General features: G+C 37.7%; 1 protein-coding gene and 1 pseudogene across 1 annotated transcript; one reads left to right on the top strand and one right to left on the bottom strand.

Moving 5' to 3' along the window:
* Positions 1-1,389: 1,389 nt before the first annotated feature.
* Positions 1,390-3,498, bottom strand: LOC128213872 (zinc finger MYM-type protein 1-like; annotated as a pseudogene).
* A 6,525-nt stretch (positions 3,499-10,023) lies between these two features.
* LOC128213138 (leucine rich adaptor protein 1-like) lies at positions 10,024-16,666 on the top strand. Its single transcript, XM_052918671.1, has 2 exons — positions 10,024-10,808; positions 15,802-16,666. Exons 1-2 carry the CDS (start codon positions 10,554-10,556, stop codon positions 16,171-16,173), a joined length of 627 nt encoding a protein of 208 aa, XP_052774631.1. The 5' UTR covers positions 10,024-10,553; the 3' UTR covers positions 16,174-16,666.
* Positions 16,667-25,050: the final 8,384 nt, after the last annotated feature.

Here is a 25,050-nt window from a genome sequence, read left to right as displayed (position 1 = left end):
TGAAGAATGACTATATCACGGCTTTAGATTAGGATTATGAGAAAATCCCAGTGAATATGATATAGATGGCTGTCTGGACCAATGGGAATCTTTTTATAGGTCATATAAGGTCGGGTCACATTCATTTTCTTGGACCTGCCCCATCTTTTTATATTCCACAAAATTATTCCTTCTAATTTAGCCATAAAAGGTTGATTTACAGGAGAAATGTTTTCAATTTGTTTTTAAATCGGTCACATAATTTCTATCGAAAATATGTTAAAAAATATCGATCTATGTCTATTGTCGTCACCAATTTACTTAAAATAGCATCTCCTAAACTGCTTTGTCAATTTTGGTGAAGATATAATGAGAAATCTTTGATAACCTTCTTGTCTGAAACCGCTAGGCTTCAGACCTTTGATATTTTGTATGTATCATCAAGTTTTGTATAACTATATAGTAAAAATTTGAAAATCTTCAATTCTGAAACCGCATTACCCAGACCTTTGGTACGTAGTCTCATGAAGTGGCCTTTTACCAAGATAGTCCAAATTATGTTCATGGGGTTAAAGTTGGCCACGCTCCCGGGTCTCAGGTTTTCTATATAGTAAAATCTTGAAAATCTTCTCTGAAACCACAAGGCCAATTCGCCTTGATATTTGTTATGCAGCCTGATGTTGTGGTGTTTTACCAAAATATGTCCCTGGGATGAAAAAGCCCTGCCTTCGGCGGCCCATGTTGAATCCATGATGTAGAGTTGAAAATCAAACTGGAGAATATAAAGTTCCAAAAAAAAAAAACAGTTTGTGAAACATACCTGCCAGGGGCGTGGCTGGAACCCAATTTGAAGTACTCCCATTTTTAGCGGGGGTCAGGGTCTGAATTTTTTTTGTGTACTCGTGCGATTTGGTGGCATTTGACGCATATCTGGTAACTTGAAATGCAAGTTTTAAGTTAATAATAACTGCAGCAAAAAAGGAAAACTGCAAGATCGAGCAATAAATATTCAAAACATATTTATACTTGGTGGAGATGCCTCCCTCCGAATATATAGGATATACAGATGAACAAGTTGCATTGAGGACAAATATCACATATAGTTTGATTTAAACATGGAAAACATCACAAGCAAATAATACACAAATGTATACATAGTTTATCTTATGTTTTTTTCCCATTCTGAAACATTTTTACACAACAACACACGTTTAAACTTTGAACACTAACGCCAGCCGACGGTCTTTTCTACGTGCAAAAACATCCACTACGTGCTCAGCGTTGATATCTCGCTCTTGATAAATGTTAAGAAGCTCAAGCCCTGAAAGCCTCTCGGCGGTCATCGTGTTGCGGAGGTACGTCTTGACTCTCCTCATCGTGGAGAAGGACCGCTCTGCCGTAGCTGTTGAAACGGGCATGCACATCAACACCATCATTCAAAGTCTTATGTTTGGATATGATGCCTCAGTGGCCACTCGCAAAGATGTTTCCAGGTCTGGATACTCAGCTGGGGATGTTGTGGTCCATTTAGCAATCCATCTTTTACACTCCCGGACAAACGTCTCCTCGTCACACTCTAAGTCTGGACTGTACTCTGCATAAATCTTTGCGGCCCTGGCAGGTGTCAGTTCAGTAGCCTATAACAAAACAAACATGACCCACTTTTTTATAATTAAACAATAAAATAATCAATTGATTTAGAGAAAAATATAGATATTCACAGAACCGAACGTTTTGGTACACACACTTTGTTTCTTATGGAACAATAATATAATTGATGTTTTATTTAACTTTACATGTATAACATTACACAATTCCAAGTATTTTCATTGATATCACATATTTTATTTCATCAAAAAAGGATGAATGAAAACCTACTTTCGTCGGCAGAAGATATTGTGCAGTAAATCTCCCATGCGGTTTAAGCAGGCGGGTTGTTAACTCAACGACTAGGTGGTCAATGAAAGGAAGGAACCTGTTGACCTTCCAGTATTCTGTGGGTGTTGCCGCTGGTGCGTTAGGCCTGTTTGCCTGTCGCCCCGGGCCTCGAGGAATGGACGGCTCCACCCCAATGTCTCTTGCTAGTGACATAGCCTTTTCGTACAGGTTGTCCCATACTGTTGGATCGTTGCGTTCAGACTCCAAGGATATTTGATAGTGACGTAACATTAATCAACGCATTAGTAAAGCGCACGGCAACGTCCATCTTTCTTTTTGTAAGTCTAAAGATGGGAAAACATTTAATAACATATGACTGCAAATATGTTCAATTCATATGTACACACACAAGTATGAATTGTTTCTGTAAACATATATACACGCTATGAAATTAGTGCACTGTTTATGAGTGACGGGTCTAGGAAAAAATATACATGGCCATTTACGCCGATGAAAAGTATAACTATAGTCCGACCCAAAGTAAGATCAAGTACTCTGGTACATATTGACTTATATATGGTTTTGTCGGTTAACCGAGGCGTGATTAACGCTATTCTATAACTTTGCTGTCATAACGAAATGAATTCATCCCACAACTAGCCGTTAGGAAAATGAATTAAATAACAAACCTCTAACATAGCGACAACAACACGTGCTTCTTCTGTTGCCTCCAGTAAATCACACATCTTCTTCTGGAGGAGTTTCGACAGGTGTACGAGCCCTGACAACGCATGTTCGACAGCCACTAGGGTAGTGATGAACTCGAAGTTCTGAATAGAACGACTGTATCCCGCGACATTGCTGTCACCATAGTCGCTAGCGAGTTCGTCCAAGGAACTGACAACAACTCTGGAAATTCATGACACAATTAAATCAATGTTTCGAGAATGACTTGTGAGCGAACAATATGAACATCGAAAGCCTTTCTATTCAGACGTACATTATTTTAAATAAAAAAGTGATAAGATAACAGACTAAGAAATATCACATAATTAGGAAAAAATACAATAAACACTTTGAAGAATATTGATTTAGAGCATTAAGGCATTATATAATTTAAGTATGTTTACTCAAGATTACCTAAATGAGCATAGGAAAGTGTGCAAAGCATCCGCCCTAGCTGCCCAGCGGGTCTCGCACAGAGATTGCAGTTTAGTGCGCTTATCCATCTCGACACGGGCAACTTCATCGTTGTCAAGGTTTTCCTGAAAGCGAAGGAGGCGTTTAGCGGAGTAGTTAAAAGCAAACGCTATTTGTTGTACGGTAGCCATCATGTTCCTTGCATACATTTCTTTTGATGCGTGGATAATAGCCAGGTTGAGGCAGTGGGCTTTGCAGTGGGTGTACACAGCCTCAGGAATACGCTGTTGGATCCTTGCCTATACGCCTCTTCGGATACCGGACATATTGGCAGCGCCATCATCCCTGGCCACGCATTTTGTTTACGTCAACACCCGCCAGTTAAAGATTTGCTAGGAAGGCATTGGCCAACGTCTCGCCTGTAGTTGATTCGCACTCAGCGAACCCCAAAAAATCTTCGCGTAAATCAGCTCCGTCGAAGTATCTTAGGCACATGGCCATCTGTTCCATAGTGCTGGCAACAGTTGCCTCGTCAGCCATAAACCCGAAGCAGGGTGCGCTGTTGCACTTTGACACGATACGGTCTGCGATTTGTTTTCCACAAATGGAAATAAGCTCATTTTGTATATCGGGGCTAAGGTACATAGATCTTGGATCTCCGTGTTCTAGATGCTCTTTTAAAATGGGATCCTGCTTGGCCTGAAAGCGCAATAGGGCCTGAAAATTTCCCTTATCACCTTCATGCACCCTCAAGGCAATGTTCTGTTTCCCACAGAACACTATCGCTTCTGTTATACTAACAAGGATCTTTCTGTTCTTTTCAACAACCACATTGTATTGGGATGACATGCTACATAGTATGTCTTTTTTTCGCCCTTCATTATTGCTGAATGATGATCTGCTGAATCACAGTTAGACAGGTTGGCGTCTGATTTCATGTGGCTCAAAACTACCTTGGATATGTTGCTCCAATCTCTCAATACTGTGGTGACTAATGCTTTCACGCGAGCATCAGGGCCAGCGAACAGATGGCATTGGGCGCAGTAGACACCATCAGTGACCACATGCTTGGAACATCGTAGTAAACGATTCTATGATCAGTTCTACCGATGACATTTTACATTTAACTTTTATAATGCCGAGCTGGATTGGTTTCAAATTCGCCTGTACCCCGCTTAGGGTTCATGCTTTACACCGGATTTGGGCCATTTAGAATTTTCATTTTTCAAAATCGAAGTACTCCCGGGAGTATTGGAGTATGCCTGGCTACGCGCCTGCCTGCAATAATGTTTGAGTTAACACAATATTTGAATGTTTATTCAGAAGTAAGCATGTGTAAAAGTATACGTTTATTTATAGTAATCATAATTTTTAAACCACGGATATGAAAGGGAAAGTTAAAACTTTATTGCATAATGATTATATTGACTACATGGGAGAGAACTCAGATATACAAAACTTAATTTATCCAATGCAGTTTCTTCCCTTCTGCACTTTCTTAGCAATCAGCAACATCCTTAATTCCCCCCTCATGTGAATATGAATTATGTTCATTGAATGACATTAAAGACTAATACCATTTTGTATCAATATATGTAAGATATAAAGAGTTGAGAGATTATTGTTAACCCAGGTGCTATCGTGCCAGACCGACTATGTTAATTGTTTTAACTCTTTCTTACTCTGAAGAGAGCTCATTGTAACATAAGCCCCAAATGCAGAACTTATTTTACAGCCGCCCGAATGGACGTCTTTCATATTTGCTTATCGATCAAAGTACGGTGTTGAGAGTGATGTGATATCTCTGTTAGAGAATGATTTGAAATTTCTGGGTGGCAATAATGTGATATACATGCTTGAGAATGATTTGATATATCTGATTGGGAATGATGTGATATTTCTGCTTGAGAGTGAAGTGACATCTCTGCTAGGGTATTATGACATATCACTGGTTTGGAATGATGTGATATTTCCGCTTGAGAGTGAAGTGACATCTCTGCTAGGGTATTATGACATATCACTGGTTTGGAATGATGTGATATTTCCGCTTGAGAGTGAAGTGACATCTCTGCTAGGATATTATACTATGTGATATATCTGTTCAAGAATTATGTGAAATCTCTGTTGGAGAATGATGTTATGTCTGTCCTAGGAAATGATATGAAATCTCTGATTTAAAATGATGCTATATCTCTGCTTGGGAATGACGGTATATCTATGTTTGGAATTTATGTAATATCATTGCTTGAGAATGATGCGATACCTCTGCTTTAGAATGGTATGATATGTCTGCTAGGGCATGATGTGATATATCTGTGTGCGGATGATGTGATATATCTGCTCGGGATTTATGGGTTATCACTGTTCACGAATGATGTGATATATCTGCTCGGGATTTATGGGTTATCACTGCTCACGAATGATGTGATATCTATTCGTGAACACATATGATGTTCAGCTTGGGAATGCTTGAAAATGACGGGATATATGTTTTGGATTGATGTTATATCTCTGCTTGAGAATAAAGCGATATCTCTGCTTGAGAATAAAGCGATATCTCTGCTTTAGAATAAAGCGATATCTCTACATTAGAATGAAGCGATATATCTGCTTGAGAATGAAGCGATATCTCTGCTTGAGAATGTTGTGATATACCTTCTTGTGAATGATGTGATATCTCTCATTGGGAATGATGTGATATTTATGCATGGGAATGACGTGATTATTCAGAACTGTAAGCACATGCAGAAATTTTTGTAACATGTCCCAGAGAAAATGGAGAAACTAGTATACTACATGAAATACTTTTATTTATTAGAATATCAAGAAAATACCATTTAATTTCAACTTCCGAAAAAAAATACCAATATATATTTTAAACATTACATTACTTTAGGAGCAGGTCAGATGCAGGCCCGCGAGACTGAGATGCTGTGATTTTCTCTATATTCAAACTAGTTTGAGGTTATGGCCAACGGTACATAACTTTCTTTTGTATATATTTTTGTAACAAATCGAAACCAATTAGAATTATCTACAACCATCATCACATTAATTAGACATTTCATTGCACGTTAACGTATAAATACCCATGTTATCAACACCTGGATCGCTATCATTGACAGCACTGTAATTAGCCAAAATATATCTGACAGCATCTTAATGGGGTAAGAAATTGGGGGTGTATGCTCGCAAGGTGTATAATGGCAATAATGTTTGAATGCTCGGTAATCACTTGATTGCCTATTTTGATGGTAAAGTGCTCATTGATTTTGTCTGCCCGGGTGTAAAGGTTACACGGTGCATTCCTCGGACAAGACGCAGAAATGTAATCTGAGAACATAAGTATATCCAGTTTATAACTGCATCCATGCAAACTGCACTTTAAGTGTCATGTCAATCATACGAACATAACCGTGGTGATAATGTGTTCTAATGCTGCCCCTTGATGGTTCTGTTCTGCTTGGTCTGTATGTTTAACAACCATTGATTTAAACAATGTAACCGATGTCTTAATCGTTAACCAAAATGAATTACCGTATTTTAAGTAGACGACAAAACGCGACGAAACAGTTTGTTAACATATCATAATATATAGGGCAGTGTGAATCTTTGGAAATACCTTTTCGATTTAATTTATGACTGAACATCTGGTATAACTATTTAATGGAGGACGGGCCTTAAACTCGGACTTCAGCGGTCAAACGCACACTTTCTTGAAACGGACTAAGTCCAAGACATAACACTCCTTGAGCGGCAATTGCAAAGTGACATTCAATTATAAAGTATCGAAGTTTCGGCCTTTTAGATAATATTGCTGCTTTATTAGGATCAATTCGTTACAATAATGTCATTTTTGTGTGTGTTTTTTCCTTTGTTAACTTGGGAAAATGATCTCCGAATTTGCCAGATGGTTTACTTCACTTTCAAACATTAATAACAATCTCTAACCTATTTCTGTCTATTATAGCCAACGTTTTGAGAGGACACTGAACCAGTGGTCATAAAATAATATTTGGGTTTATGATTGCCGTTAAATAAATCATGTCAATCTTGATGAAAACTACGAAAGATGACATCAGCAAATAATGCAAGGAAAAACTGACCACGTGGAGAGGAGCGGTCAGTTCGACCAACTGACCACGTGGAGAGGAGCGGTCAGTTCGACCAACGGACCACGTGAAGAGGAGCGGTCAGTTCAAACAACTGATACCGACGTCAGGAAAGAGAACTTCCAGTTCATTTTGCTGATGTCGATGCTGTTTGCAAAACCATGGCACCACATTAATTAGTTACGTTTATACAATTAGATTGACAAACGTCTAACACCTTTCGTGACTGTCATAAATCGAATCGCTTTGGCATGTCTGTTTCAATGAACGACGTTTTAGATAATCGGTCATTATGAATTGACATTTTTCGGCAGAAATGGTGTTTTATGGACTTCGCCTATTTCTTTAAAGAGTGTCGAAAAGTGATTTATAATATGGCCATCAGTTTACTTGAACCTGTCAAAATGACACACTTTTCCCGAAAGTAGAAAAGTTTCCTATGGTTGAAACAGATGTTGTGCTTGCTAATTTCTATAATTTTGATGTTTATGTCAGTAATTAAAACACTTTATGTCTGAAATATGTTGATCGATGATAACACGTCATCATAGTTATAATTCATCAGATATGATTATTGTTCTCTATCTGCAACGAAAGCGGACACTTTTTATCCAACCCTTGTCTTCTGTATTTTTATGTTATCTTTTTACCATAAATGCGACTTTTAGCAAAAGTAATATTGGTATATGCGATAAATTTCAATACCACAAGGCACGCGCTTTACCATTGCATATGCAGAGCTCTTCATGGGGTTAAAACATAAGTACGCGAAATAATAAAACAAACAAAAACATGGCACCCACAGCTGTCTTACACTGGTAGTCGTATGATATCGCATATTGCATTAGTTTAACAAAATATTTTAAAATCAGAAAAGTAAACGTTCTCGACACCTGATGACCCCCAGATCGCCGTCATGACAAAGGGTTCGCTTGGATTAAGTGGAGTAGCAGTCTTCTTTTACCCATTAATCCGTATTATATCCGTATGTACCCAAAGATCAACTGACCATTAAGAAACAAAGGTGATGTAAGCAAAGATATATATTTATTAAATAAGATCGACGCTTGGGGCATTTAAATAAGATGTTTGTATACGTGTGGGTAGCTTTAAAGTTGGGGAATACAGTCATGGTGGATTTCAACAAAAAACATCTTATATCGGTCATGTCATTGTGGTCAAGGAATGACCACCACATTTGGTCTGCAGTGGAAAACTGACCACAGCAGGCAGGTTAATGTACCATAAAATCATTGTCCACCTGTTAACTAGTGATTTACTATCTCCATAGGTGATAAATTTGAATCTAAGTGCTGATGATGTCCGAAAGTTACTTTCATTGTTTTCCTCTTTTTGTGTTTATCTCTATCCGATGACGCATCGGAATTTGCAAGTTGTTTACAATTGAATGGAAATTCTATAGAAACGTCAAACAATAATTGACAGTGAAATAGATACATGTAAACAACATGTTTACAATGCACACAGCAGCGATTTAATCATACTTGCAAATATGCGATATGCACTTTTAAGTAATTGCACAGTTTTTGCGGCGTCTTCTATCGTTGAAATGTTTTGCAGTAAGATACCCGTTAACACATGTTGATATTACCCTATCAATCCAATTTCATATCACACTTATCTTAAGAAATAAAAAAATGAAAACTGAGCTACAGAGAAGGCAAACTTTATTTAATTTGTAATCTTCGGGCTATAGTCCTTGACCTTTGTTGCCCTCCATTGTAATCTCATCAAGACCCCATCAATACACGGCCCCTGTCAGACCCCTAATCCCCTCTCCTTTCTAGATAATCCTTCAAGATAATCCATCCTGTCTTCAACAAGGGTCGGTCCTTTTACCGTAATACCAACACTTGTGTAATGACGATGCATTTCTGTTGGATGTGCTTAGAAGCATCGGAATGTTCCTTGTGAAAGGCCACAAAGGGTTACAATTTAGTGAATAGAAATGCTTACAATACGGACGGTCTCTGGGCCAGATGTTCATTTCTTATCAGGGTGACAGAACTAAATGCAATATAATGCACGATATACATGAGCTTGTTCATGTACAAGACAAGCTTCATTCAAGGTCAACATCAGCAGGACATTGCTCTCCTGACGCACCATTTATCTGCACGAAATCGGCTAAAAGCATGTTTACAAATTAATCTAACCATTAAGCAACCGTGTTTACTGTTTCTGGTCAATTTACTGTATTTGCTTTAGTTTTAGCTCTTCCGCGAGATAGGCCAATTATCTCGTCTGCTACTGTTTCTTTATTCGCAATTGCATTGGCGCCATTACGTACGTGGAGTAGTTCTCGTCTGTATCAAACCCGAGGAGCACTTCAGAGCTAATGCATTAAAACACATTTTAATATTCTGTTCTAGAGTATTGTGGTTTAAGTGGCTCTGCATATTATTTTTTTAGTTCTGAAACGGGAATTGAGTTCATTTGAATATATACAACATTATAATAAACTATTATTATACAACTTAGTATCTGGGTTCGTCGATCTGACCATTGAATTAGTACCCCAGCATGGAACACAACATTTTAATGGCTTGATGATTATTAACAATTATTTTCGGCGTTTCCTTCTCTGTTCCTTTTTATAGCCCTTGTCATTGTAAAATCTCCTATCGAAGTGACCGACCTATACATATATCTGACCAATATGAAAATCAACAATGTGAGAAAGAGTTTGCATTCAAAGGTTATTGCCATCTTATGCAGTTGTATTTTGTCTTTTGTATGAAATAAGCAAACTTAACCATACTTAAATAATTTGTTATTAAATATGATGTAAGCACAAAATAATAGTCATAATCTTAAGGAGCCGCTGCCGGTACTTGAAAACTTCATGGCCAATATAAACGCTGACTCTGACTCGCTATCTCCATTAGAAGATCTGATAAGTAAACAGCAACACTGCGCTCAGGTTACAGAATAAATAGATAAGGTTTAACAGGTGAAAAAAGAAATCAATTAGGCTATCATATCTGGAAGTACCAGATCATGTCAATATCAGTTTGTGATTTCGACTGTTAGAGTGACGACGCTTATTTTCTGAGAGGAAAAATACGGACCAAAATACTGACAACCAACGATTCAAATTTTAAAATTGGAAATTGATTAAAATGTGACTGAAAATAGAAATATGACTGATGACGGAAATGTTTAAACGCCCTTGTGTATTGATAACTTTATAAACGAAGAATTCCGGACTAGTTGATAGGTTATTAACAATTAAAGCAGGGATACACCAATCGGTACAAAGACACACTACGGAAGAAAAACACAGTGGATTAAGAAGTCATTGGGAAGTTTTAATGATTGTGCTCTTAAATTAACGTTGTAGCATATCATACTATTAAACTACAATATATTGTCTCTGTGACGTTAAAAAGATAACTGTTACCTTTACAACTTTATTACAATATGAAGGGTTCAACAGTATCTGCTGTTTCGACGACAGACGTTATAAAAGACGCTTGCGCGTTGCAAATGCCGAAACCAGACGAACAATTCTCGGACGCCATAGATCTTTCGAACGCTTGCCGCCAGTTCTACCAGACAAGAAAGCAGGCGACAGCTGAAGTCAAGCGACGTCTGACAAGCTCAGGACGCACGAGAAAGGCGCAGACGACTTTTACAAAGATAGATGATGCCATGGACACGCTTCGACAGGAAATGGTAAACTTAAGTTTGTGTTCTAAATTTTCCCTTTATGAGTGTATAGTCCTGAATGGAAATATACATGCATGTTCTAGAATATTGTATATGGACCAGGTATATATGGATGAATTAAGTAGAGTGTCAGTTTCCCTGCTTTGGTTTACTGTTTCTTTAAAAAATGTCTTAAATGTATTATGTTAACTGTACGTGCGTTTGAGTGCTTGGAGTTGATACATTATGCATGTTCCTTTCAATGCTTTACGTATCAAATCATCAATCGATCTTTAAATGAAGTACATCCAGTACATTTCAACGTCCTCAATCACTTACAAACGTTACCAAATGCCCGATTTCCCTGGCAACCAATAACCATGTTTTTATATACTCTTATAATATTGTCTCCTTAATTGTCTAAATAATTTATGAATTAACTGTTTTGATAAACCAAACGGTATCAATGCACGCTTTTGAAACCGATTTGGACGAAATGATATGATTCCCATGAAATATGTTGTTTTGCGTGATCAACCGACATCAGTCACAAAGGTCTGGCATCACCAAGCACTGTTCGATTATGGACCTGCGGAAATTCCCTCTCAAATTGGCCGGAATAATCCTTTCAAATAACACCACTTGTGCCAGTAACGATCGGAGGGCAGGCATTTATAAATAAAAGCAACAAAGAATAAATCAAATTTAGGATCATTACATGCGATAAAAACGCAAATGGGAAAACTCTGGTGAAATGGAGCTCTGATGAACAAATTAAAAAGTCGTTTCTACAAATGGAAGACAAAATATACTGTTGAGGAATCACCATTTAGCCAGTGGTCATACGCTGTTAAAAAAAACACTCACTGTAAGACTTGCCAGAACTTATAGTAATAAAGATCAGAACACAACACCGGAAGTAGTTAAGTATGGTTCTTACCATTCAAGTGATTGTTTACCAGAAATTCATAGCTACAAGCACAGAAACGTTTGATTGTACAGAGGAAACTGTTGCCAGGCCTAGTAGTAAAACAATGCATGCCAAAACAAGTGCCTCTTATGAATTCTGAAGCTCTTACTGCCGTCCAAGTCTTAACAATACCAGTATCTTTGCTCCTCTTTGCACGTAAGCTGAATAATTCACCACTGTTTTGACGACCTTCCGTATCAATATCTAAGAACTAGAACCCTGGTCTTTGTTTTATTCAAGCAAATAAGACGATTATTTGATAAAGTATGGGTAAACATGTTTTGCAATGGCTTGTTTTATAACAATACCATATTTCAATGGTGACGTACATATTGCTCTTGTTTTAAAAGTATGCTTGGCAGAAATGAGGGCCAGACCCAAAGTACGTTTCACAGTTTCTTTTATCTTGCAACCAATGCTCGAATATTCAGTTGCTCCGATCTGGCCACGTTTCCGCCAAGGCCTCTAGCATAAAGAACTAACTATGTTACAGGGGCTGTTTACCAAGAATCCTAGACTTAAAGGCCGTGTGGAATGTTTGGCTTGATAATCACCTGCTGTGCATCTCCTGCTAATTGCACTGGTGTTACTGTAGGGGCCAATTTCCTGTGTATTCGTTTACACATGTATTGGCTCAGGGCCATTGAGGGTCTACTTTTATAATAAAACTTCGAAAACTGCACAGCAGGATACTCAGATTGCAGATCTGATAAGCCAGTTAGGCAATAAGATTAAGATCAATTAACAGAGGTTTTGACTAATACACGGTGTTTTTTACGGGGGGGGGGGGGTCACTTATAGAAGGCTTAAACTAGGCCTTTAAGATTTTTTTACCTAGAAAAGATTTTTAAACTTTAGTACAGAATTGTTCAAAATCTCTCCTAGGAACAAAACCTCTCTTACCTAGGATTATTCAGAAATAAACTCGATCACTAGGTACACTGGGTAAACTGTTGTTATTTAAGACATCGAAATATGAGAATGGTTCATAACGGAGAATCGAGTGCAGATGAGCCAATTAGAAGATGCTTGATTAGATTTGCACCGGTTGGACACATTGACCGGTCTGGTTTCCAGCTTGATCACGCAACGACGTGTAATTCACATTTGACAAAATTAGAAGCTTACGTCGACGATGTTGATACCTTTGTTATTGTTACCTATAAATAACAGATTTATCGAGAACATTATTCAAATATCTTTGATGATATTAAAGACATTTTTCAAACGACTTGATTCTTTGTATAGACGTGAGTGATAGCGAGTATATTTGTTCAGGATCGTTACATGTATAGACACCTAATACCTATTGACACAATGCTTATAATTATAGATTTAGGCAGGTCAAAGTGTCAACACTTATGATTAAGTGGTAATTTCGTAGAGCGTAAAGCACTTGATCCAGGAAGACAGTACTTGAATGGTGCCGGGCATTTTTTCTTTGTCTTTAATTTCAATTATATTTGTAAACAGATGTCAAATAATTTCATACAATAAGTCCCATGGCAAAATAATAAATTATGATTAAAAAACGTTTGCCTTTAAATGTATTTCAAACGAACCTAAAACGAATAAAAAATGGTAAACGGTATATATATATATTGGTTTTATATAAATTTAATACTATAAATTATAAAAAATCGTTTGTCATATATATGCATATGAATATATGAATGGATAATTACAGAGATGTTCGCTGTAAGGTTTTTAATGTAACTGTGAGCCCACGGCTATACAATTAGACTTCACATTCAATATAACTTTCTTTAAATATAAACTTAACAATTGCCTGAAATAAGACCCGTGATTGTATGATCATAGTTTTTTTTAAGATTCTAAAAATAAACGCAGTGTTAAAAATGGCAGCAATTAAATTTTCTTTTAACATGCTGTAAGGGAAAAACATACAAAGACGAAATTTTAATTTAATGTAAATATATGCTTTTCTATTTCGGTCCTTACAAACCTGAACGATTATTGACATACCTTAAATGATTGACTGTGAAATGAGATGACGTATCGATTAGCATGTCTAGGATGCAAAACATCAACAATTTCATTAACTTTGCAAATTGGTATTAGGGCACATGTCAGTAAGGAATTTTAATAGTGAAAAGATCATTATTTAAATAAAGCATGTCATTTGAATTCTCCTCGATCTTTTTTTTTCAAAACGTAAATCATTGAAGGGTTTAATTAAAATGCAAATGTGCGCATTCCAGAACGAGCTTAAATTTAAAAGTTGTACTAACTTTACAATATACAAAATATATATCATTTTTTTTATTATTCTATTGGAAGTAAGAGCATGACAAGAGCTTAATGTTCTGAAACGACGCTCTGTCACTCATATTTTAAGAAAACACAACCATTTGCTGATAACAGGCTTATAAGCTCACCATTATGAGTCAGTGGCCTGAGATCGCCCGTCTCCTTTACTTCTGTATCCCATTCAAAAGCCCGTGAACAATACAGGGAATGTATCAATCATTATCAGATCCGTGATATATCCAGCCTGATTGGTATTAACCCATATATGTAGGTGTGGGATAGATGTCATCTCCAGTGACTTTTCACATTCCGCTAAGGCTAAAAGTCGTACAAACCTCGCCACAGCGACCGACCCTTGCTTAAAACATTTCGGTTGAGTCAGAGTTTGATTTTAAAAGTAGTTTTTTTCTCATTTTGTAAAAGTTAAGCCACCGTTTAATGTTAATTGAAATTCCTTGCATTTTACGACATGCTTCAGGTGATAACAAAGAGATGATTTATCTTTCCCCAATTTTATTTCCTAATTGACCATAGTTTTAAACCGCATATCGTAGGATATCGGTATCTACTAAAGGTTGCTTTGTTTTCTATCAAATACTGAAAACAAACTAGTCTTGGTATATAGATACAACATTTCGGAGCATTATATAGGCTTTTATTCAAAGGTGATCGTCAAATAGTTTGGACATCAGAATATGGCCATTCAGTCATTTGATATTGTTTAAAAAGAAATAGTATGACATTTCAATACAATTCTAAGAATTTTTGAAACAATATCCAAGGACTGAAGGGCCATTTTTAGGTCTCCAAGGTATGTGACGATCACATTTGCTTTTGTTATTTGAAACACTAATATTTTCGAAAAGTTCAATCACTGGGATAGTCGTATACTCGTATTCAACGTTTTGTTTAGTCCCTACAATATGAATGCTACAGCAAAAGTTAACATAATTAACATATTTGTTATAAAACTTGAACTTTAAAAGGAAAAATAATGCATCTCGTTCGGAGTTAAGAAATGCAGAAAAAGCCATAACATAATTATTAAAATCAGTTTAACCTCATAAACATTCATGGGTGTAACATTGCACGAGAAAGTTGACATAAAAGGTCAGAACACACCAACTGTTGCCCGAAAAGCCCCGAGCTCTTAGGTCAGGAGGTTATGGACCGCTTTTTATGGGGGCTGTCACAGTCTTAAACATTTGCCATAAATTACAACTTACATTACCTGAAAGGCTTTCGGTTTGCTATGGCTGTATGTAGGTTAGCTTGTGTAACGAATCGTGTAGATAATGATTGTAATCTGCCTTCCAATTGTGTTCATCGTCATACTTCGGCTGAAATTAACAAACTTCAAAGAACTTTCCTCTTCTACAGACCATATAATTCTAATTAAAGCATGCTTTACTGGGTTTATATTGAAAACAGAAAACGCAATGTCATGTTTCTTGTTGGTGTGTTCAAACATGTAGGTTACATGCATGTATGTTCACAGAAAAAAAAATTGGACAAGGAATTCAGCCACTGCCATTGGTACATTTTTCTACCTCAAAACCTTTTTGCTGTTTTTTTGTTGCTCAGATGAATTATTTCCCCACTATATAAAATCCATTGTTTCTAAAATGCACATAATAGTGCATCTGCATTCGAATTAAACGACAAAGAAAAGAGCATGCATACTTTTAATTACAGTTTATTTCTGTTTAGATACATGTAGTTCAAACAAAATAAGAGGACTCATTTGGACATGTTGATAGTTAACTCTTTTTGTTTCAGGCATCTTTGATGGAGCTGGACCTCTCTTTGATGAAGCAACTTCTCACGCTGAACGAGACCGTCGAGGATCTCAAGTGGCAGCGGAAATTCTACACCCACCAATCATCGCTGCCATCCAGCTCATGTGACCTCTCCGTGCCATCTGATTGGCTAGTTTCAGACACGGAGATACACGAGTCTGTTTTCGAAGATAATCGAGCTTTGCCGAAGTTGTCGTCAACACCAAATTGTGGCGTAGTGACATCGAGTCCCCGCCCCGATGACATTGACGTCGAGTTTAACTTTGACGCCAAAAATTCAGCTAGTTACAGGGAACAAGATTCGTTCGACTCTGGCATTCATGAACACACATCAAGTGACTCGTTCCCGTAAAGTATATGTGGCTATATTGTGGCAAACCTCGGGGAACATTTTGGTATAAAAGAAGCGGAACAAACACTTAACATGCAGTCTTTCATTCATAATACCAAGAAGGAAAGCACTGCGGAGATGGGGTTGAGCAAGGAAGCACAAGAGCACACTATGATTGGAATAATTACTATTATTCAATGTGCATTGAGCACACCGAGTGCGCAAATAAGACAACTCATTGTTTGCTTTTGACCTTAATGTTCATGTTCAATTTCCATGTATGATTTGAGATCTCATTGACACTGCCCAAGTTCTGTATTCGTTTTAGTGTTTCCATTTATCTCACTGTAGGTTTAACGAAACCATGTATTGTGGTCGATGTCTTGTCTTTTTTGTATCTCCATGTTTCAATTACTCGCCTATATCATAACTGTAACTTCTATCTCTAAACAAATAGTATTTATGTCATAATCTGACGTGCAATAAACATCAAATTAATAAATTGATTGATTAGTCATAACGAGGTTTCTGATTTTTGTTCATGTTACATACTCCCCCACTATCAAGTCAACCGCTAACAACCTACGCTGACAACAAAATAGTCCGTTTACATTCTGGGCGTTATCTTTTTGAAGCGGACAACGACTTTTTATGTCATTAAAGCCTTGTGAATGATAAGTTTTATTGAAATATCAAATTTTGTTTTGTCATGCTCTTGACATGAAGATCGTTTTCGTGATAACGTGAAATCAGGTATACTACTATCTTTTCCGTCTAAGTTTGTATCACCGAGATTCAGGTAGAAGATTATATAGGGCCCTGAACTAAAATAAATGATCCAAATTACAACTGTCAACATTTATATCTGAGTAAAGAGATGCTAACACTTCCACGTTTCTTCACACACCATACAGAGACTAGTTTACTATTTCAAAGAACGATAGCATAAAGACATTAAAGCAACAGGCCCGTACTTAAAAGCACAAACAGAAACAAACGGACAGTGTCATCAGCGAAAGGACGGGGAAATGTAGGGGTGGGTAGACGGTACTAACTACTAAAGCCTTGCATCGATCAGCGTAAACACAGGGGTAACGACTGTGAGATTAGGCGGTGTCTTAGCATTGGAACGATCAGCGTAAACACAGGGTAACGACTGTAAGATTAGACGGTACTTAAGCCTTGTATTGATCAGCGTAAACACTGGGGTAACAACTGTAAGATTAGGCGGTATCTTAGCCTTGGAACCATCAGCGTAAACACAGGGGTAACGACTGTAAGATTAGGCGGTCTCTTAGCCTTGGAACCATCAGCGTAAACACAGGGGTAACGACTGTAAGATTAGGCGGTATCTTAGCATTGGAACGATCAACGTAAACAGAGGGGTAACGACTGTAAGATTAGGCGGTATCTTAGCATTGGAACGATCAGCGTAAACACAGGGGCAACGACTGTAAGATTAGACGGTATCTTAACCTTGGGACGATCAGCGTAAACACATGGGCAACGACTGTGAGATTAGACGGTACTTAGCATTGGAACAATCAGCGTAAACACAGGGGTAACGACTGTGCGGTAAGACGGTATCTTAGCCTTGGAATGATCAGCGTAAACACAGGGGTAACAAAAACATCAGCATAAACACAGGGGTAACGACTGTAAGATTAGGCGGTATCTTAGCCTTTGAACCATCAACGTTAACACAGGGGTAACAACTGTAAGATTAGGCGCTATCTTAGCCTTTGAACCATCAGCGTTAACACAGGGGTAACGACTGTAAGATTAGGCGGTATCTTAGCCTTTGAACCATCAATGTTAACACAGGGGTAACAACTGTAAGATTAGGCGGTATCTTAGCCTTTGAACCATCAGCGTTAACACAGGGGTAACGACTGTAAGATTAGACGGTGTCTTGGCTTTGGGACAATCAGCGTAAACACAGGGGTAACGACTGTAAGATTAGGCGGTATCTTACCATATGAACCAGCAGCGTTAACACATGGGTAACGACTGTAAGATTAGACGGTGTCTTGGCTTTGGGACAATCAGCGTAATCACAGGGGTAACGACTGTAAGATTAGGCGATATCTTAGCATATGAACGATCAGCGTTAACACTGGGGTAACGACTGTAAGATTAGGCGGTATCTTAGCATATGAACGATCAGCGTTAACACTGGGGTAACGACTGTAAGATTAGACGGTATCTTAGCCTTGGAACGCTCAGCATAAACACAGGGGTAACGACTGTAAGGTAAGACGGTATCTTAGCATATGAACGATCAGCGTTAACACAGGAGTAACGAATGTAAGATTAGGCGGTATCTTAGCATATGAACGATCAGCGTAAATACAAGGGTAACGACTGTATGATAAGGCGGTATCTTAGCCTTGGAACGATCAGCGTTAACACTGGGATAACGACTGTAAGATTAGACGGAATCTTAGCATATGAACGATCAGCGTTAACACTGGGGTAAAAACTGTAAGATTAGGCGTTATCTTAGCCTTTGAACGATCAGCGTAAACACAGGCGTAACGACTGTAAGATTAGACGGTATCTTAGCATATGAACGATCAGCGTTAACACAGGGGTAACGACTGTAAGATTAGACGGTGTCTTAACATTGGAACGATCAGCGTAAACACAGGGGTAACGACTGTAAGATTAGACGGTATCTTAACCTTGGAACGATCAGCGTAAACACAGGTGTAACGACTGTAAGATTAGACCGTATCTTAGCATTGGAACGGTCAGCGAAAACACAGGGGTAACGACTGTGCGGTTAGACGGTATCTTAGCCTTGGAATTATCAGCGTAAACACAGGGGTAACGAAAACATCAGCATAAACACAGGGGTAACTACTGTAAGATTAGGTGGTATCTTAGCCTTTGAACCATCAGCGTTAACACAGGGGTAACAACTGTAAGATTAGGCGGTATCTTGGCCTTGTGACAATCAGCGTTAACACAGGGGTAACAACTGTAAGATTTGGCGGTATCTTAGCATATGAACGATCAGCGTTAACACAGGGGTAACGACTGTAGGATTAGGCGGTATCTTAGCCTTGGAACGATCAGCGAAAACACAGGGGTAACGACTGTAAGATTAGACGGTATCTTAGCCTATGAACGATCAGCGTTAACACAGGGGTAACAACTGTAAGATTAGGCGGTATCTTAGCCATGGAACCATCAGCATATATACAGGGGTAATGACTGTAAGATTAGGCGGTATCTTAGCCATGGAACATCAGCGTAAACACTGGGTAACGACTGTAAGATTAGGCGGTATCTTAGCTTTTGAACCATCAGCGTTAACACAGGGGTAACGACTGTAAGATTAGACGGTGTCTTGGCCTTGGGACAATCAGCGTAAACACAGGGGTATCGACTGTAAGATTAGGCGGTATCTTAGCATATGAACGATCAGCGTTAACACAGGGGTAACGACTGTAGGATTAGGAGTATCTTAGCCTTGGAACGATCAGCGAAAACACAGGGGTAACGACTGTAAGATTAGACGGTATCTTAGCATATGAACGATCAGCGTTAACACAGGGGTAACAACTGTAAGATTAGGCGGTATCTTAGCCTTGGAACCATCAGCATATATACAGGGGTAACGACTGTAGGATTAGGCGGTATCTTAGCCATGGAACCATCAGCGTAAACACAGGGGTAACGACTGTAAGATCAGACGGTACTTGAGCCTTGTATCGATCAGCGTAAACACTGGGGTAACAACTGTAAGATTGGACGGTATCTTAGCATATGAACGATCAGCGTAAACACGGGGGTAACGACTATAAGATAAGACGGTATATTAGCATTGGAACGATCAGCGAAAACCCAGGGGCAACGACTGTGCGGTTAGACGGTATCTTAACCTTGGGACGATCAGCGTAAACACATGGGCAACGACTGTGCGGTTAGACGGTACCTTTACCTTGGAACGCTCAGCGTAAACACAGGGGCAACGACTGTGCGGTTAGACGGTACCTTTACCTTGGAACGCTCAGCGTAAACACAGGGGCAACGACTGTAAGATTAGACATTATCTAAGCGTTGGACCCATCAGCGTAAACACAGGGGCAAGGACTGTGCGGTTAGACGGTATCTAAGAGTTGAAACGATCAGCGTAATCATAGAGGAAAAGACTGCCAGTAATTGAGGATTATCTGGAAGTTACATATGAAAGTTGCATGTAAACCTAAATTTTCTGTAAAAATGAGCAATTCAAATAAAGATATGTACGGTTCTTTCAAAATTATTGCCATATTTTAAACGTTTGAAATTCGCAGCAAATGGTTTACTGACGTCAAAGCACACCGCCTTCTTACACTATCATTATCTGAAAAGAAAGTTCCACTTTACGTACATTGTAACAACAATAAGAACGCGTGCTTTGTAACCGCCTCATTACAAACAGCTTAAATATAAACGGAATACTAGTATACAAATATTTGAATTATTTAAAAGTTTTCGTTATTTATCAGCTTAGCATACCAGTTCATGTCGGCGTGTTTAATCTGACCAGTCCCAGGCCAGTGGATATCAATAAAGACTAGCGTACAGCGCTGTATTCCTGACGTACACACATACCAGCCTGGGTTTGTATCACTCTGGTCATATCACTCTTAAACTAATGATCGCCAAATTCAGTCATGATCTTACACCTCTCAATTCCGTTAAAAGTTGCCTGTTTCCAGTTTGTTATAAAGGAGTTACTACAAGTCAAGCTAAGTTTGCGGAAGTTGTTTCGTATCAACAAGACGCCAAATATGTCATTCAATCAAACCCATGACCAACTTTTTAGATATTTTGTTCAGGTAATACACAGATGAATCATTGGTATCCAGAACATACATTAATCATATACTTTCTGCAGTTATTACCATGACTTAAAAAGGTTAAAAAAACCAAGCAACCGTCTGAAGACGAGTGTCTGATGTGACGTCACCACACTGCGAGCTGGGATCAACTGTGACACCATTGCCGAGGATTAAAACAGTCATTTCCAGACCGAATGCAAATGTATTGGTTGCAAAAGTATCCAAGTTCAGGACGATATGCGATTCTCAACTGGGAGTTTTGAATAAGCTGGCATTCTGGTGGACCAAATGTAGTGTATCGATGGTTTTGGTTCACAGATACTTGGCTCAGACACACCGATATGAAAATGCCATGTTGAACTTATTAAGTATTCATTTTTTTCATATGCATGTATTCATATTTGATGTCTACCTTTAACAAGTTTAAATGTCTTTGAAGTTTTTAAATATGATATTTACAGTCGAACCCCGTTGGTTCGAACTTGTTTGGCTCGAACTTCTCGTTTGCTTTAACTAGATTTAAAGGACCGATTACTTTATGCTGAAGGTTAGCATTTCCGCTTGGTTGGAGTTTTCCGAGGCTCGAGGTTTATTTTGCAGGTACTTGGAGTTCGAGCCAACGGGAGTCGACTGTTTTAACATTCATGCACGTTTTAATGCAACCCACTGACATTTAATTCAAATAAAAGAAACAATCAATACGTGGGTTATTTGTATTCATCGACATCTATGACAAGACATATTTCATATGAAAATATCAGTTTCAGACTGACATGCCTCGTTGAAAAATGTTAATTTCAGATAATTTATGTTTGCCAGATTCTGGTGGTAAAGCGTAACCAATGAACACTATATTTAGTAAATTACATGACGATTTTCATGCGGTGAACATTCATGCCCTCATTCGTCTCTATCCATCATGTAGACGCATACATGTAAGGTATGCCAATCCGTTACCTGGAATATGGTGTAATATTGATGGAATGTATTCGAACGTCAATCATTTGTTCAGCATTTGAGACAATTTATCAAAGTACCTCCTCTTGAAATATCTGAACTTAACTGGGTTTAGCATGTTTTTAAATTAAAAGGTTATAGCTTAAAGTTTAAAGAGTCAGTGTTTCGGAATCTAGCCATGCAGACACGCGATTTCTGCCATTGCCTGAAGTCCATCTAGTTTCCAATGAAGCAGACGACCATAGTGTATCAGACGACCATAGTGTATGGCATTCCTATTACAGCCGCATGCTCATTTTCGATCACCTCTTTCAATATCTCCGGTGCCAGAAAGTCATGGGTTGGCTTCCGACTGTCTGGCAGATGAAAAGCGAGTCAAAGAGGTTGTACTGGATGTCCTTTTGTCGCCGCCAACAGTATTTCTCGATCCCCGGCTCAAACCATTACCTAAGCCACAAGTCACGCAATCACTTCAAGAGATCTTGACTCGTAACATTGGGACAGCTAAGACAATTTCGATCAATCTCGTAACCCTTGTAACAAAATTCAATACAATATTGTAATAACCTGTGTCATAAGATACCATAAATTGACGGCGATTAGATAAACTTTAAATCAATAAACGGATTTTTTTCTTCTTTTATTCTTCCAGGAGTTGAAGTGTTTTCTGTCACGCTATTGCGTCAATCTGAAGAGGTTTAATCCACTTAAAGACTGTACTAAACGAAGGGGCATTAAACGATTAATATAGTATCTATTAAGCTACTTTACAGAATTAAACATTTGGAGTTAAGCTTATTAATGTAATACTAATTAGCGGTAGAAGGTGTGCTAATACCGACCATCACTGAGAAGAACTGGCAAAAACACTATATAATCTAACCTTTCAAAGTTTAAAAAATAAAATTGTGTAAACATGTAGCAAACGGTCAAAAGATTGCAAATTCACGTAGACCCAACTGAATTATTTACAAATTATGAAACAAAGTTTCAAAACATTAAAAACGTTTGAAACAAAGAATGTAGGTACTATGTGGTGATGGAGAATCATTTTCTGTGGTTTAACGAGCGCCCCTTTCATAAACAAGACGAAAAAAAGTGATCAGTCATATTTTGCTATTTCCTTGTATATTAACTCTATCATAATCATGGAATCATGTGGAAATAAACGGAAATACTAATTAAAGTAATAAATGTGAATGTTGAATATTTATTCCTTAGACATTTTATGTACGAAATAACCCGTATATTTATTAGGCCTAAATAACTTTAAAGTCATAAAAATGAAATAATGTCATAATGGTTTGACTTTACTAATACACAAGTAGACTTATTATACCAAATTACAAACCACACCAGTCAGATTTTGCGGTAAACTGCTATAATGAAATTGTCCATTCAGAAATTGAAATTTTGCAACTGGACAATTTTGACCAATTAAATAACTTCCGGTCTAGACGTCGTTGCATAGTGTTATGTCACCTGTTATTAGTGGAATGTGACCAATTGATCTTTTCAAATGATTTCGATTTCAACTCTTAACAGTTAATCGTTTTGTTTGGATACACCCACTATCTAACAATTAGAAAATAAAATAAAACTATTTGTCGCGTGTTTGATATTTTGCTTTTTTGGCGGTGTACAGTTTGCACTCTAACACCAGGCGACGGCAGTCAGGGAAATATTTCAACTGTCTGACAACCTTTTTCATATTTTGTTAGTGTTTCAAATGTGTTGGTATTCTTTTTTTGAAAGGTGTTGGCAATATACGTCCTAAACGTGGAAGCAAATCGGAAAATTGCATTTACAGAGCAATAAAATCGCCATGGGAAATCTCCAAATGCTATACCACAAAGTTTCGTCCACATAAAAAAAGCCTTAAAATCAAATTAATGTTTTTGGAAATTTTACCAAAAACCTGTTCGTCCAAAAAAAATAATTCTTTGGTGGCAAGGCGAAAATATCGGCAGCAAACGAATGTTCCACTGACCTCTTAAAATTTAAATTCAATTTGAAGACACGCGCCAAATATGGCTGCCGCTCAAATTACCGGTGATTGCGTGACAAAATATTTGTAATTTTTTCACAAAACATGACGGATAATCTAATCTTTCCCAATATTGTATCCATCAATCAGTTACTTGATCTGAAATAAACAAAATATTTGGTAATCAACAAACTAATAGGCAGCACTGAAGATGTAATGATTGCATGAACTGATGGTTATCAGAGACGCCAGTAACAAGGCAGGTATTATCAGTGTATTGAACGACAACTGACATGACCCTTGGCAATAAAAAAAAAACAACATGATATAACTACTCAAGAAACAAAAATATATTTTAAAATTTAAGACAAATATAAACAATATTGTTTTTGCTATAAATGTAAATCTTTCGTTGAGGTGTTGAATTCACGTCCGCACCAAACCTTGATCTGAGGCTGTTACCGCCAACTGATGAAGAAAACTTGACAGTAGATACTCAGAAGGTGATGTGCTCAATGCGTTATAAACAGTCATACTTTTTTGTGCATTCATATCGTTGCAATACCAATAAACAAGGTCGAACGAACCCTTTTATTACAATAAATTATTTGTGGGGTAGAAATTATATCGTCCTTTCCCTGATGTGGGCTACTGGGGTATCAGTAACTGACACGTGAGTTGGCAGGGTATTTAATAAACAATTTTATGTGGAATTTAATTTCAATTTCGTCTGCTTATACAGGTGTTTAAATGATATTTGACGCTCCAAACGTCATGATTCTTTGTTGTAAAAATACCCTCCAAATATTTGCATTTTTAACCTTCAAAGATTCACTTTCGGCTAATAACCTATGAACGTGCGTTTAGTTTAGAATTTAAGAAGTTGATATGGAAATATTTCTCAATTTGTATTTTAAAAACGAATACTATACAATGTTTTCATTTGAACCAAACTACAGGTGCATGCAAGTGCACATTTAGTATTTATCCCTCAGTTTGGTGAGCCCTAATGGTATTGAGGCCACAAATATGTGAGAAGATTGTATCATACAAGTTGTATACAACATGTTATCCATCAAATCTTCAATCTTAACACATTCAAGTTCGTCTCGTAAGCCG

This window comes from Mya arenaria, chromosome 13, assembly GCF_026914265.1.
Source record: "Mya arenaria isolate MELC-2E11 chromosome 13, ASM2691426v1".
NCBI lineage: Eukaryota > Metazoa > Mollusca > Bivalvia > Myida > Myidae > Mya > Mya arenaria.
The sequence above is the reverse complement of the archived record's forward strand: the minus strand, read 5'-3'. Positions and strand labels throughout refer to the sequence as shown.